The sequence below is a fragment of the Trachurus trachurus genome, assembly GCF_905171665.1.
Source record: "Trachurus trachurus genome assembly, chromosome: 18".
NCBI lineage: Eukaryota > Metazoa > Chordata > Actinopteri > Carangiformes > Carangidae > Trachurus > Trachurus trachurus.
In genome coordinates this window covers 20,564,495-20,581,474 of record NC_139909.1, presented here as the reverse complement: position 1 = coordinate 20,581,474, position 16,980 = coordinate 20,564,495, and the positions used below count along the sequence as shown (strand labels likewise).

At 43.8% G+C, this 16,980-nt stretch overlaps 2 protein-coding genes across 2 annotated transcripts; both read left to right on the top strand.

Annotated features, from left to right (window-relative positions):
• Positions 1-3,331: 3,331 nt before the first annotated feature.
• vgf (VGF nerve growth factor inducible) lies at positions 3,332-5,425 on the top strand (the record flags this gene model as incomplete). The annotated part of the gene is made up of 1 exon (XM_083993113.1): positions 3,332-5,425. The coding sequence occupies one exon, from the start codon at positions 3,332-3,334 to the stop codon at positions 5,423-5,425; it is 2,094 nt and encodes a 697-aa protein (XP_083849239.1).
• A 5,030-nt stretch (positions 5,426-10,455) lies between these two features.
• Positions 10,456-16,256, top strand: snapc2 (small nuclear RNA activating complex, polypeptide 2). Its single transcript, XM_083993112.1, has 7 exons — positions 10,456-10,777; positions 11,184-11,357; positions 11,470-11,608; positions 12,398-12,586; positions 13,384-13,992; positions 14,142-14,230; positions 15,755-16,256. The coding sequence occupies exons 1-7, from the start codon at positions 10,559-10,561 to the stop codon at positions 16,046-16,048; spliced, it is 1,713 nt and encodes a 570-aa protein (XP_083849238.1). The 5' UTR covers positions 10,456-10,558; the 3' UTR covers positions 16,049-16,256.
• Positions 16,257-16,980: the final 724 nt, after the last annotated feature.

The window sequence follows — 16,980 nt, the reverse complement described above, 5'->3', positions numbered from 1 at the left end:
TTGTGGCAGGTTCTTCTGTTCAAACATAAGGAAACTATCAAGAGATGGTTTCTTTATGTTTGAACACTTGTCACCTGTTTTCTCACCACAACCCCCTTCTGAAAAATAAAGCCCACTGATTGTGTCATTGAAAGTTTGGAAAATAACACTAACATGCCAGATAAAGGTTGATTATGGGGAAATGGTGGAGCACATCTGTTCTCTTCTTTAGCTTCTCCAATGATCAGATCAGTTTAGGCTTTGATATAAAGAGCAGTAGGATAAGGAACCATCTAACGATCTAGGCTTTTTATCAATTTGTCAGGTATCCTGAGCAAGCCAATCAGATCTAACACATATTTTACAGAGAGCTGGACCACCTCCAGAGAAACAAACTGCGGATTCATTCACCAGCTTCTGTTCATTCAGCAGCTGCAGCACTGCAGCTAATTGGTTCGTCTGAGGGGAGAGGGGGTGAGAGGGGGTGGGCGGATGGTTGTGCAGAGAAATCTTATGAATGAAACCCAGTCTGGTGACGTCAATGGGGTCCGTTTGACGCAGGAATCACGTAGGCAGGGAGGGTGGAGACACGAGACAGCCGCAACCGCTGTCCGTGGTCCTGAAAACAGACGAGCCACAGGCGGAATCCCGAGAGAGGTAACTCCGCAACACATAACAAGTGACGACACTTTAAACATTAGACGACAACAACAACAGCTTACACACACACAACAGCAAGCTCGGGGTGCAGAGAGTGGACAGACACTGTGTTGGACTCAAAAGCAACTCCAGCGGGTCTGAGTCTGACGCGCGTGGGAGTGGAAGCTGGGAGATTCCGGCTGCTGCCGCCGATCTGCAGGTGAGTGTCAGCTGCTCCCTCACCTCTGCTCTGAGAGAGGAATGTGTTGCTTTCTGACTTTAATAGTGAGACGATTTCACTCATCCATGCTGGATCACAGGTTCTCTCTGAGCGCAGGTCGCAGGCTGTTCATTCATTCATTCATTCATTCATTCATTCATTCATTCATTCATTCATTCATTCATTCATTCAATTAATCTGTCAGTCAGTGAATTTTTGGTTTCATGTGGCTGAAAGTCTTTATTGAATTGCTGATCATGTTTCTGTGTTTACAATCAACACAGATGAAGCTTCCTCTTCTCCCTCCACCTCCTTTTCCTCATTATTATTATCATCATCATCATCATCGTCATCATCATCATCATCATCATCATCATCACCACTGACTCCTCTGCTGTGTCCCCCGGTGCCACGGTTGTGATCTCAAAGGGACGTGTTGCGTGTGTGTGGGTGTGAGGTTGGTGTTGATCTGCAGCTGCAGGTCTGGAGATTGATTTGTGGTGAGAGATGGTTCTTGATTATGGCTCCTCATAGTGTGAATGTGCCAGAATCCACCTCATGCATAGGAATAAAACAGATGCTTCAGCTCAGTCATGTTAAATCCATTTGTCTTGAAAGCATTTCACCTTAAGATCATGCATCATATCCTGCAGCTCCACTGCAGACTGAGGCTGATTCCACTTGTCCTGGTCTGTGACTCATCTTGGAAAAATATTTGTTACTGAGGAGATTTATTTATCCACCATTTTTTACTATACCTCATGTTTTCTTGAACAGTGTGTGTTGATGCATCTGCTCAGTCGACGTCACTTGTTGCACTTCAGAGCACAATAATAAAGGATGGTGCCACCCCCCACCCCCATCCATCCATCCACCCACTCCTCCCCACCCACCTGTTGGTATGCTGAAATCAATGGTCTGATATCAGCACAGTGGCGTTGGCATGTCGCAGTGCTGCTCTGGTTCCTGGGTCATTGCATTTCTCCCCTGCTCTGTCCTCACTAGGGATGTCACAATTACTTGTTTTCACAATTAATCGCCACAATTAATTAATCATAAAGATTTCCAAATGCCTTCACTTTCCAAAAAAGATTATGTTGGAAACACAGAGGCAGATGTGCACCAAAGTGAAGAAATACTGGTCCATTTACCTAACGTAACATACAATTGGTAGGAATTTAAATGTTAGTGAGTCATTTGTGCTAAAAAAACAAAACAATGATAAACTTAAACATTTGGTATAGATGACAATTAAAGACTTGAATATTTAAAACACTTCCCCTGCAAGATTAATAATTGGTTAAAATATTTAGTGTAAATAATTAGTATTGTAATTATATTTTGACTTTACACATTCATATGATGTAAATTAATTAGTGCATAATAATCATGATAATCGTAATACCGTGATTATTTCTCTGACAATAATCGTAGAAAGAAAATCTATAATCGTGACATCCCTAATCCACACACATCAGCTGCAGTTTTAAGTCCCTCTCAGCCTGTTTTTCATTGGCTGAACTGCCTGAACATGCAATCATCAGGTGTAAGAGTTTCATTTAGTTCAGTCAGACAACTCTGAAATGAGAACAAATAATGTATTGAGTAAAAGCATGCAAGCTGAAGCACAGCATAGTTAGCATATTCTTGAGCATGGTTGCAGCAGGATTGATCGTAAGCATTGTAAGCTGAAGCACAGCATCGGTATCCTTGAGCATGGCTGCAGCAGGTTTGGCGTCAGGCTCTGTCTCAGTTATTCGTTCCCTGAATGATCTGGTTTTCCAGACATTACAGGGAATGAAGCAGACCCCCCCCCCCCCCCAGGGGATCATAGAGACAGAGCCCACAGGTGGATGCTGGGGAGGAGGTGGGTTTGCAAAACCTCATGGGCAGCAGCAGCAGCAGCAGCAGCAGCAAGGCAGCAGCGGCAGCATAGCCAGGGATGGGCAGGTAAACTGGGGGGGTTAAATAGCCCGCCCTATTTGGAGGAGGAGGGCATGTGGCTGATCAGCTGATTAGAATGGGCACAGCTTGAGTTGTCTGCCTGAACTAGCTCCGCAGGCTTTGCATCATTTGTCGTCATGATCTGTCATTATTAAAGCAGAAGTAAGCGGAATGTTTGTGTTAAGTCTTAAATAGTTATATCTTCCGACGGCAATCACTTACATAGAGTGTTTGGTCTGAATCACGGGTCTATCAGTCACTCTGCTTTATCCAATGAGGAGAGAGAACGGCATAAAGGGGCGGTCCTCTCTGTGTGTGCAGCCAAGGGATGCGTGTGAATGTGGTGACGTAGGGACGAGGGCGGGGAATGCTAACTCCATCGGCTGACAACAAGTTAGCCAAAACGACCGGATCGCTTACTTCTGCTTTAACATAGAAGACCTGTGTGTGTGCAGGGAGTCACTGACACTGAACTATCTTTGTGTTTTCTCTCCTACAGAAGAATTTGGACCCACTTGCTGCTCACATCGCACCCTGCTCTGAGTGGTCATGACTGGGCAACACTATGCCTCAAGTGTCCTTACCCTCCTGGTTCTCCTGACGGGAACTTCCCTTCTCCATCTGTCCAGCCCCAGTCCCATCAACAGCCCTGGGCTGAAAGTGTCAGGAGATGAGGAACAAGGGGACGAGGAAAGACAATCATTACAGAAAGAAGAGAGAGAGGATGAGCTCTTCAAAGATGTAGACCCCCAAACCCTGGCAGCAGTTTTACTGGAGGCACTGAATGACTCAGAAGTGGAGGAAAGGAAGGAGGGAGGAGAAATCAAGGGAATGGACAAAGAGATGAAAGCTGAGAGGGAAGTGAGGATGATGGAGGGAGCAGACAGAGACAAAGACAGACGACGGAGGTTAGAGCTGCTGATGGCAACAAAGGGAAAGGAGCAGGAAAGAGAGGAGGAGGAGGAGAGGAGAGCTCAAGAAGAGAAGATGACAGAGAAGGTGACCAGTCGTACCACAAGCCAGTCGGTCCAGGTCCAAACAGAGCAGCAGCTCCCTGGTCCAGATACAATGGTGGAGATTAATAAGGCTTCTCCCCAGCAGCAGCAGCCAACCAGCTCTGAACAAAGCAGCAATGAGGCGGAGGAGCAGCTCAGTCCAGAGGAGCTGAAAAGCCTCGAGACCATGATGAAGGAGTTTCCTCGTTTGGACACAGCGACCAAGAGGAAGGGAGAACTGGAAGAGAACCAGAGAGAGAGCAGAGGCTACAGCAGCCACAATGACATCCTCCCCTTAAACAAAGACGGCAACCTGGCCATGTCGAAGAAGAAGCTGAAATGGCAGGAAGAGACGCAGAAGGCCCTCATTTTCCCGACATTCAGGGGAGGCAACTTCGCGGACGACTTTGAGGACGGTCGCTATGGCGTCGCCGCGCAGTCCCCGCCTCCAGCCGAGCAAGAGGTGATGGAGGAAGATGAACCAGAGGACAACAAGGAGGAGGAAGATGAAGAGGTTTTGAGTCCAGAGGAGGAGGAGGCTCAAGTCAAAGCAGAGCAAGAGGAAATGAGAAGGCAGGCGGCGGAAGCGCAGAGAGCCAAAATGGAGGAGGAGAAGTTGGCCGACATTGCCTCGGACATGCTGCTGCACTACATGGTCAAACAGAACGGGAACAGGAAATACAGCTCGTCTCTGTCCAACGCTGCAGAAGACAAGAGGTCCGACGAGGACCAGGAAGTGATGTCGGAGGACGACATCGATCCACAGACCATCGACAAGCTGATTGAGATCTCCAGCAAGCTCCACCTCCCCGCCGACGATGTGGTGGACATCATCAGCGACGTGGAGAAGAAAAAGAAGAAAGACGTGCCGCCTGAGCTCACGTCACGTTGGCAACAACCCCTGACTCCTCTGTCGTCTTCTTTCTCGTCGACCAATGGCTTCTCAGAGCCACAGGTTTCAACCAATCAGTACAGATACCCCGTCTCTAAGCCTGTCAGTCTGCACAAACCCTGGTTCCAGGAGAAACCGCTGAAGTCCCAGGATCTCTGGAGCAGACCAAAGCCTATGTTGGCCGCCAATCAAAACCTTTGGCCCAGACCTCAGAAGGCCATGCCAATCACACAGGATCTCTGGCAAAAACCCCCCAAGTCTGTCTGGACTGGCTACCCTTCTTATCCCTATGTGTACCCCTTCTACTACCAGAGGAAGCCCTACCCAGAATACTACCCCATCTATTTCCCCCCTCCCCCCAGAGCCAGACCCCGTTACTACATCCCCAAACAGTCGCTTAGCCTTAGCAACTACCTGGGAAACTCTGTGGACGATGGACAAACTTTCCCTCCCAAACGCCGTCATCACAGCTGGGTCCAACCTCGGCTGAGGAAACCCCCCCTCCAGCAGAAGCCGTACTACAGCAGCTACCCCCTCCCTCTGTACCCCAGGACATTTCAGCCATCCTTTGTCCCAAAACCCAGACCTCCTCCCCTGATGTCTGTAATCTCTCCCGAAAAGCAACACAAGTACTACTCAGGCCCGAGGCACGAAGATTATTACGCGTCAGAAAAACAGTCAGACAGCAGCAGACGCGACGAGCTGCAGAAATACATTCAGCAGATACTAATGAAGAGACCACAGATGAAGGACTGATGGAGGGATGGGAGGAGAGACAGATGAGGGAGATGGGAATGAGGAGAGATTGAGAGACTGGAGGGCTTTTCTTTCTGATTTTGATTTGCTTTTTGTTGTTTTCATTCTTCATAATGTAAGAAGTTTCTTTCTAATGATTTGATTGGTTGTTATATGGACAAGCGACGTTATACATATCTGGATAAAACGGGACTACACCCCTCTATGAAGGAGGGGGACCAGAAGGGGGACGTGGTCTGGTCTTTTCATCCCAACCCCCCAACATGATGACATTCTCCATGTGGACTGAAGGAGGATGCTCCAATCTACTGTCACTTTTACCTTTAACGAATCAGTGGTTGATGATGATGGTGATGATAATGATGATGATGATGATGATGATGATGATGATGATGATGATGATGATGATGATGAAATTTTACTGTGTGACTAGCTCAGGCAGGGATAAATATATACAAATATATTCATATACATAATTCATCAGGACAGTTGTATGCTCTTTGGACAAAAGTATGTAGACACATAATATTCACTTCAATGTGATTATAAAACCAATAGAACAGTTTCCAATTTACCTTCTCAGCCTTTTCAGCTTTGAGGCTATCATCTAGATGTTGAACCAGCTGCAGACACAAGAGCCGGATCCTTGAGGTCTGGCATAAAGTCAGAAATCCAGATCATCCGTAAATTAAACAGTCAGGTTCTCTCTAAAAATATTTTTAGGTTATTATCGGTTTTATAGGTTTTCCTTCAGCCCAGGATTCCCACATTCATTTGACCATAGCGTCACCAGAGGAAAAGATGTGTGATTGAGTCACTCCTTCACTCATTTTGATGCATTTATTTGTGAATTGATCATATTGTGTTATTTACACAATAGCATTCCATCAGTATTTACACACACACGCAGCTCCTGATCATGAAGTACTGTATAACACATTTCATCCTCAGGGCTGTGAAGCCACACTCATACCACTATAATGGCTTTGATGACTCATCTTTTTGCATAACTTAAATTACCTTGTTGCTATGGTGCCAAATCCTGATCAGACTCTATATGGCATATTTTACAGCCAACACCTACAAGGAGGCTGCAGTGGTGTAGACTTTACTGTTCTTTACCAAACATACAATGTGTCAATGACTCTTCTATAGAGATAGAATCCTTGGTTGAGTTGCAGCTGCTTAGTAAAGAACAGTGTTGTTTTAATATTCATCATCATCGTCATCATTGAGTCTGCTCTGACTCTTCAAGATATTGTTAAGAGGTTTCTCTATATTTCTCTACATTGAGAGACATATACGGTATTACACGGCTACTGATAATCAGTAATCAATAGACACCTTATCTCAGGAGCTAGTGTTGCTCTCTGTTTGTAGGTGTTGTTGACCTTTGTGGCCATCTGTTGCTAAGGGATTGGCTATAGCCTCGGCATAATGTGTTGCTGCCAGGTCAGAATCAAGGCATCCACAATCTCACACAGGAAGTCAGGCTGATGGAAAAACAGAGGTCTCTGTCATCTTTTTCATTTGTTGTCTTTTATGAGGTTGAAAAGTCAGAGATAACGAGAAGGCGGGGTGAGCATCTGCACGTTTCTCTAACTGTATATCTTCTTTTTGTACAAGCATAAATGAAAAAGCAAACAAAAATTTTAAAGTGAAAGAAACAATGACATTAGTGAACCTGAGCATCATTGTTGGAGCTGTGTGTCCATGGTCTTTCTAGATGTATCTTGTTAAAAACCATCGTAATAAACATGTGTTTGCTGGATGTAAATATGAGCATGTCAATGACTACTTTTGCTACATACAAAGAAACAAATAAAGTCAACTATTTTATTACAAAAGTGCTTCATTGTGGACACGGAGAATTTCTATGTGAGTCTGAAAGAAACAGAAAAGGTCCTTGACAGACATCTTACTGAGGTCATATCATTCATTGTGTATGTCAGATTTCTGCTGTTTACAGGATTGTAACAGAGAGTCATCCTTATAAAAGCTCTTAAAGGGGTAGGTCAACATTTTTGGCAAAATTGGCCAGTTTTAGGAATAGGTTCGTTACCTTTATTTTGTCGGTGCAAGCTATTTTTAGAACGGCGGAGCAGAGCCGCTAGCTGCTCAGAACGGAGGCTCGTAGAATTTCTTGGTTTCCCTCATCAAACTCATAAAATACACAACCCAACAACTCCAAAGCGCTCTTGTGGACAAGTTGTGACCTGCACATTCACCACGCTATGAGATAATAACGGAATATTGCGAGACAGAGTTGTTTTAGAGGCGAAAACAGCCGAAAAACAGCCCCCAACGGAAATGTTACATCCTGACTGAAAAGATGGAGATATAGCAGTAACCTCAGGTCAACAACATAAGGAAAGCTTTGCTTCTTTATGGTGTTTTTGTTTTGTAATTTGCATTATTGCCCCCGCCATGTCAAAATCACAGTCCTTTGATCAGCCTGCAGTCTGACAACCATCTGCTCTTTATAATAATCACATCTAGGTTAACAGTGCCACTCCCGTGTATAAGCCTTTGGGCTGATTACAGCACAGACAGTTACTGAGGGTGGTGGCAAAGAATATAATTTGGCTGCATGATGCTGCGTCGTGCTGCTCAGAGGTTATAGGGTGTTCAGCAGAGTGATTAGAGGTTAGAGCAGTCATCAGGGGAGATGCTGCAGGATGCAAATACCCACACCCACAAGAAAAAACAACAATTACATGTCCATGAACAGGTCTGTGGATGTGTAGAGGATGGGGGTCAGGGGTTCCATGAGTGAAAGCAATGCTCAGAGATAAAAGACAGGGGATAAGCTTTAGTAAACATAGGCAGAGCTGTAGCTGCGACATGAAACTTAAAATAATAGAGACAAGACGAGACAAAGAGCAATCAGATGACAGGATGAGGAGGAAGTGACACGGGGCTGGGTAGAGGCAGGGGGAGGGAGGAGGGAGGAGGGAGGAGAGGGGGAGGTTGATGGTTGCAGCTCTGCCCACAGAGGTACGGTGATTCATGGAGTCACGTGATGAAGACTGGGTGACTCATCCACCAGCTTTTTCATGCAGCCACTGCAGAGCACCTAAACACACAGAGACAGACACACACATACACAATCACAATCACACACACACTGCACAGACAGACAAATGTATCCATGCATGTTCATTCTGACAAAACCAGGAGCTGATCAAACATGTTCATGAAGACAGTCAGGGCGTGATGCCTCCACATCTGTATTGTTCTTTAATTCTCTCCTTTATTCTCATTCTCTCCTTTCATGTCTGTTTTGCAGATCGTCTGTTTTCATCCATGATAGCACTGTGAATAAATCACGCGATTGATCTCATTTTCATATGTTCTATAGGCTATGTGTATGTGTGATGAAATGAATGAGAATAGATATACATTTGTCAGAACAACAATACAGAATGACAAGTCTAAGTGAAACACCATAGAGAAAAAACAGCAGCAGTCCCTCTCAAAGTAAGAAGATAGGAATTAGTGCTGTCAAACGATTAACATTTTTAATCACGATTAATTGCATTTTTATTCATTTTTGCTCAAAATAACATCAATATGAATGAATCATAAGCAACATCCAGAATTTAAAAATCAGTCCGAGTGTGTGATTTATGGACAGTACACACAAAGAGAAAAAAGGATATGGACAACTGATGTGATATATACACAGTGGTGGCTAAAATTATTAGAACAGCTGACAGATCTGAAAATACCTGACCTTTTTGGCTCTAAAACATGACTTCATTTCATAATGTTCATGAAATTATGCAGATGGTTGCTCTGAGCACAATCAAATGAAGTGAGTCTTACTGTTTTTATCCATTTCTAACTTTAATGTTTGGCATCTCTCTGGCATAGTGTAGAAGCCTAATAATAACATATTTCCTGAGCACTTCAACAAAGTTATCCCATGCATTATGCCTTCACTAATCAAGTCAAAGGTTTTCCTTTGAGTGTAGAATAAATCTGTCCAGTTTATTTTCCAACTTGCCCCAAATTTGCTTAATGGGGTGGTCCAGACTTTGTAAATAATTTGGCTTCTTCAGTGAAGGAACATGATTGTGTGACATTGATTGTGTAATAGATCTAGCTGTTTTTTTTTGTCAGGAAAATTACCTTTTTTTTTTAATATATATATTTTTATTTCCAATAAATTAACAAAAAGGATACAACAACAAAAATATCCATCCTGAAACAATATCGATGATGGGGTGACTCGTACAGTTTCTTTCTTTCTTTCTTCTTTTTTTTGTTTAACCCATGTATATATACTAGCTATATAGGACAGACAAGAAAACAAAATACAAACAGAACAAACAAACAAAAACAAACCAAAAAATAAACAAATATACAAATATCTAAATCAGGAAAATTACCTAAAACTTCTTATGATGGTTCTGGTTAATAGAGCATAATGATGATTAATGGCCAATTCAACAAAAACAAATAAAGTGTTCTAATAATTTGGGCTCATTGCAGAGGGGGCAGAAGATATCTGGAGGAGAGGAGACATTAAACAGTATTGTTTAATTTAGAAAACCTACTTAGAGTAGAGTTGAAGGAACTTATGAAGCATCTGTTTGAGTTTCTACGTAACACAGGATTAATACTGTAGGTTATGTCGTATTTTGTATATATCTTTATTATATTCTTTTATATAGCCTAGTATATGTGTATTTATAATACTTATTTTTTTGCATATAGTATATGCATAATCTTTTGCACTAGAATATTTTAATTAATTCTATTTTATTTTATTTCAGGCTATTTAAATTCTTAATTCTATTTTTATCCCTCCCTTTAAACTATTTTTGGTACCTTTATGTTTGCACCTGACACCAAGACAAGTTCCTTGTGCTGTAAACTGACTCCTGCTCAGTAGGTGGCGGTAATGCTCCCTGAAACGGGTCGCAAACTACCATAAACACAAAAGAAGAAGAAGTCATGCTTTTACTGTGAAAATATACCGGAAGCAGTTGTATTTGTTGTGGCTGGTGGCGGTGAAGGGACGTTTGAGTAACGTTGACAGCGATTCATATTCAAGAGCCAGCAGGACCCTGCAGACCGCAGCTGTCTGAGCTGAACCAGAACCAGCCGGACCGTGCAGCCGTCAGGATGAAGCCTCCTCCGCGGACGCGCAGGAAGCCGGACCGCAGCCTGGAGCCGGAGCCTCCGCCGCGGCAGCGCTCACACAACCCGACCTGTGAGTGGGGGAAACCGGAGCAGAAGAAGCTCCTGAACGGCCTCAAGAAACTCGCGAAAACCGCCGGAGAGAGCGGAGAGATCGACTATACCTACCTGAAAAAACAACTTCCTTCCCGGTCCATAGCAGAGGTAACTTACGGTGGTCTGACTCTGGGTTTGTCAAGTTTTATCAATAAGTTAACTTAAGTCCGTCTGACTTTCTGTTTGGACTTTATTATTTTGTTGTTGTTAACCGAACCATAACTACTCCTACAGCATTTCAGTGTGAAACCATCAGTTTAACCCACATGCATCAGATTAGGGTTAGGGTCAACTTTATAACGTTGAGTTTGGTCTCAGAGTGATTTATAGGCTATAGCTGGAGCAGAGTCCTTATGAAGCCTGTATGACCTCCATGCTTCATCACATGTGTCCAACTTAATATGTAGGCCTAAATAAGTTAAAATCATACAATTACTGAGATGTTGAATGCCAATGTGCAGTGTGAGACTGCTCAGCTCAGCATGACATGTGCTGTCCTCCCTCCCTCCCTCAGATCGAGGCTGTTGTTGAGGCTCTGAAGAACAAAGTGATCTCTTCTGTTAGTCTGAAGGTGAAGAAGAGGAGGCAAGAGGAGAAAAAAGCTAGAAAGCCCATTCAAGTGTGGACTCACATGGCAGCAGCTGTGACTGGAACGCTTGAGGAACCCATCACCAAGGCCTTCTCTCAGGTACATTTCAACAGATGTGAGCTGCTCATGTTTAAACTGATGCTTCTCAGACGCACCTTCTTCTGGATCAGAGAGAGACATGTACCAACCCAACTCCCCCTTTGTCTTTCAGATGTTGATAGTGTCGTCCACTGAGCCTTGCACCCTGAGAAACTGTGACCCTCCTCAGATCTACAGACCGCCTTCAGACCCGACCAGACCGGTTGGTCGCACCGTCCCTCTAAGACCGATGCCACGTGCGCCAGTCCGAGGTGTGTGGTGTCCAGTTTCTTGTTGATGATAAATATCAGTGATGAGGAGCCACATATATGACACACTCTGCATTCATCAGAAAAACTGCTCAAACATAGCTAGTGTAGTCCAGACCACCTGTGAATTTAGTCTTAATAATCAATACTATGTATGGCGTCAATTCAGTACCAAAATAAAAAACATAATCAGCGCACATAAAGACCACTCTCTGCGTGCTTGCTGCTGCTGTCTTCTATGCAATCAGCGTTATAATCTACAAAGGTAACTCATTCATAGCTGTTTTTCAGTTCCATTCTTAAATTGTAGCCTCTTTTATTGCTCACACTAATGAAACTTTCTTATAAAATTTTAATATTATGATGAAAATGCTCTTGTTTCTTATAGTTAAACCAACACTAAGTAACTTTTCAACCTTCATTATAATATTTTAAGAACTTTTGTGATGGTACATCGACTTACAACAGGTTGAATGACACCTCTGTCCTGGCCTGAGGGGGTCTGTATCGCCTTCACTGGCACTAAACAGCTTCAAGGTGGATGGCAGGAACCCCAAACTACAAATGTGCTGACTGCTTTACGGCATAAGTCACTTCCCCCTTTCCCCATTCGTTAAAAAGACGGAAGTCGCCTATAAAGTGCCGAAGCGGAAGCAGGAAGCAGGAAATAATGGTCGCCATGGGACCTCAGTTCGGAAAAAATATTCAGTGTATCTATTTCACATAATGATCCATGCACATAACACAGTGAGATAATCTCTGCGCTGTGGGTTCTGTCTTTCTGTTCCTCAGGTCAGTCTACTGCTATCAACCCTGCCCATCCTCTCCTGTTCATCAAGACTCCAGCACGAACCATAAGCCCAGCCAGAAGACCCCCTACTCTGTCCAGCGAGATCAGAGTTCCAATCAGCAAAATCCCTCCATCTCAGGGACAGCTTTTAATCACAGCTGGAGCCTCACCTGCTACCCCTAACCAGCCAGGTACAGTATAGCAGCCCTGAGTTGAATTTGCCCGGAATTGTCCTTTAATGTGTACCGATTATGGTTTTTATACTGCAGCAGAAAAGAAATCGCCTTTTAAAGGGACATTGTGTAACTTCTTCTGTTATCTATTCACGAAAATCGATTATTTCGTTCAATCAGTAATCACCCTCATCAACAAACTGAGGTTTTCCGGTAAGCTCTGAATTTGCCGTTCATATCATTCATATCTCCATGGAGCGGGTAAGCTCGGTGATGGCTGCCATGTCGTGTCGCCATGTTTTTACGTTCAGTGGCAGCGTGACGGTAGGAAACCACGGAAACTCAGCGGAGACACCGGAGCTGTCGGCTCAGGTCGAGGTGGCGTCTGTGAAAAGTCACCACGGTAACGCAGTGAGGAGGAATGGAGCGTTACGATGATGCTGCATTCACCTGCAGTCGGGCAGACGGCCGTCGGTAACAAAGCCGGTAAAACGTGGGTCAGGTAAACAATACGCCATCGCCATGACAACATATTGTCACGTGTATTGTTTACATAGAGGCTTGTTTATGCCTCTATGTTTATTACGTGCAGCGGCTGTCGTCCGTCTGCCGTCTGCCCAATTTCACGTGAATGCAGCATGAAAAATACGATTGAGTTGCTTGCGCTATACAACCGCAACGCTAGATGGGAGTAATTCCTACACAATGTACCTTTAAATGAAATATTAACAGTGTATCTATGTCACATAATGATCCATGCACATAACACAGTGAGATCATCTCTGCGCTGTGGGTTCTGTCTTTCTGTTCCTCAGGTCAGTCTACTGCTATCAACCCTGCCCATCCTCTCCTGTTCATCAAGACTGCAGCACCAACCGTAGGCCCAGCCAAAAGACCCCTTACTCTGTCCAGCGAGATCAGAGTACCCATCAGCAAAATCCCTCCATCTCAGAAACGGCTTTTAATCCCAGCTGGAGCCTCACCTGCTACCCCTAACCAGCCAGCTATAGCAGCCATCCCTGCAGCCCCCCCCACGGCTCCACGGCCTGCCGCCCCAGCCTCAGCACCAGCCGCACCGAGTACCGTCCCTGCAGCTGTGGTGGTGACTCCGAGTGTCTCTGTAACCCAGGCAACCCATCAGCAACCCTCCACCTCCGCTGTAAAGCCCACTCCCCTCAGTCCTCACACACCTGCCTCTCCCTCTGGCAACAGAGTCACACCTGTCCCCAAAGCCGCTCCATCCTCCGCTCCCCCCATCACCAAAGCCGCAGCGCTTCACGCCAGGTTTGGTCGCACCAGCAAATACGCCACCAAAGACAGTCCCCGAACCTTAGGTGTCAAGTGCATCGTGGACTTTGAGAGGATCTACTGTTACCTGAGCCAGATACACAAACCAAATGACGACTGTTGCCTCACCCCAATGGGTGAGTTGGAGAGTCATTCTCAATAATCAATTATATTATTAGACTTAGTTTAATTTTGTAGTATAATTCTTTAAAGACACTACCATCTGTAGACATCACATGAATTGATAATGGTGTTGTATTTGTAATTGTCTAACTTTGTCCTGCAGAGAGCGCCATCATGTTGGACCTGTTGATGTCTCTGGAGGAGGAGATTCCTTTGCTGGACTGTAAGAAGCTTCAGAAACACCTGGTCCAGGTAAAAGCTGCCTCTGTTTCCGTCTGTTAAAACACAGTATTGTTCTATGTTCTGCAGCTGGCAGACTTCATTAACACTAGAATCACAAGCCTTCTAATCCCCCCCGACAGTATAAGCGCCACAGTGTCTCCCAGACCGTCATATATAGTGGGAAAGGCTCATCGACTTGGTTAAACGACTCTGCAACCGATGTAGGTTTTAATCGGCTCGGCTCCGATCGGCTTGCAGTGGGAATGTCAGACCTGGGTCAACCCGCTAATTTATGTCAGGGGTTCCCAACCCCCGGGCTGTGGATAATTTGGTACCAGGCCGCCGAAAGAAAATGAAAATATATAAAATTGTTTGTTTTGTCTAATTTACACTTCTGGCCGTTTTATTTTGGAAATTTTGCCACTTCTGTTCTGTGCAATTGACAGGCAGGTCCACAAATGTAAAAGAGACAGAAACACACAGAAAAACACACATCACCGGGAACAAGAAAGCTGTTCTAAAAAAAAAAAACAAGACCCTTTTTTAAATTACGGTTCATTGCAACAGGTGATTCACATGTTGGATCTATTAACGCTGGCTTTTAACAATGGATAATATCCATTTGTGTGATATCCATTGTTACAGTAAAAGCTGGCTTGATGATCCACGCGTTTTACAATGTAAAAAAAAAAAAAGGATCCATGCCTTTACCGCGACTACTGAAACCATGGGAACGTTAACATACAATTCCACTGGAAGAGCAAAACTGGCTTACGTTTTTGACGTAATTTAATTCCTTCTATCCTGAGAATAGTCAATACATTACACAATTTCTTATGGTCCCTCTATGAAGGCAGTCCAGTCTGCATTTATGTTCTCAGGCAAAACACAGTCAGACTCGCTCCGGTGGATGTCCCAACCAGTAATTACAAAAACAGTGTCACAGAGTAACAATAATCATTTGCTAACACAATAACCAAGGGGGCAGTTGTGGATCTGAGAAGTGAAGCTCACTTCCGCGTTCAAAAAACTGCAATCCCCCCGGCTTCCTCTGGGGGCTGGTGTCAGAAGGGAGCATTCCCCATAGACCCCCATGTTAAAATCGCCGATTTTACATCCTCAGTAAACATGTTAAAAGCCTGGTGTCAGAACGTTTTTTTTTCTCAATCGATAGTTTCTACCCCCGCACACACTCTGAGGGGGGTGAATTTTTTTTAAACTCTACCGTTTTACTGTTATTAGGTTAAAACTCTGGCCAATTAGGGCGCGGAAATGTTGAGTGACAGGCCCGAGCAGCTCCGTGGACACCTGCTTCGAGGCCAGTGGGCGGGTTCTCGGCGGTTCTCGGCCGGCCAATCCAACATGGCGCTGTTCAGGGCCGCCATATTTGAGTCACAAAAACGACTCCCCAAAACCAATGGGTGACGTCACGGACGCTACGTCCATTCTTTTTACAGTCTATGACAATAACTCATACCCAGCCCCATGGTGCCTTGGTAAAAAGAAAAACACAAAAACCAGGATTTTTTTTTCATCCCCCTCTCCGTGTTTCAGGTGTACCACACTCTGTCATCACCGGCTGACTCCCAGGTGGAAACGGCCCCCTCTTCTCAGTCAGAGGGTCAGAGTGCTCCAGACAGTGCTGGACCAGATGGCCAACAGAGCTCTGACATGTCTGACAGCAGTAAGTCTGTGGACGGTGGTGGGAGGCAACTGCAGCAGGAAGCTGAGAACCAGTCGTCCAAGAGCAACAACACATCTAGCCAAGCAGGGAAGGGAGGCGTTCCACGATCCTGTCCCCCTCTCAACCCTTTCATGGTGCCATCGAAGCTTCTGATGCGCAAATAAATTAAGTATTTTAATATTTATTAACCATGTAGTATTTAATGTAGTATTTAACTTTAAACTGCTTCAGGGTTTAGTCTTATTGGTTGGTCTTCTTCTGAGAAGAAGATGGATTTCAAAACACTGTTTCTGAGTAACTAGCTACTAAAGTTGGTGTGGTGTTGAAGATGGATGTTTAGTCACATATGTTTTTCATTTATTCTTTCAAATGGGAGTTTTTCTTTTTATTTAAATTGTTACGTTTTTTTAGTGCTTTTTTTTTTTTTTTTTACCTCCTGACTTTGTTTTTTGTTCTTTTTAATATAGCCTTGGAAAATTCAGGTAAAATATCATTTTTGTTTCTGTTATGATTAAATCACAATGATTTACACATGTTGCGTGAATGCTTTCAATAAAAAGAATATATTTAGTTTTTGTAACTTCATATTGTACAGTCAGTTTCTTATATTAAGATGACATTCTGAGTAAAATAATAAGCGTTTTTTTAATTGACTTTTCATATTCAGACAACAAACATCCCATTCAAAACAAAGACAGTAGGACTCAAAACATCACAATTACAGGTCTAAACTACAGACCAAACAGTAACAAGCCAGATACTAATACCAGACATCAGACATAACCACCACCTATGTGGTCCAGACACTCTTGGGTTAAGAATAAATAAAAAGTAGAATAATAATAAAGAGAAAAAATAAAGAAATAGAAATAAAGAAAAAAAGAAGGTGGGGTTCAGAAGCTGCCAATTATGTTGGAGCAGATGAAAACTAGATGTTTGAAAATAAGAAATAAATAACGTGACCGATGACACTGTAGACAGACTTTGAACAGATGTTTTACCCTCCAGCCACGTTACTGAAAACTATGAATGATCTCTGATATCTCTGATGTCTCTGATATCTCTGAACAGTTTATCCAGAAATTTGCTGATATTT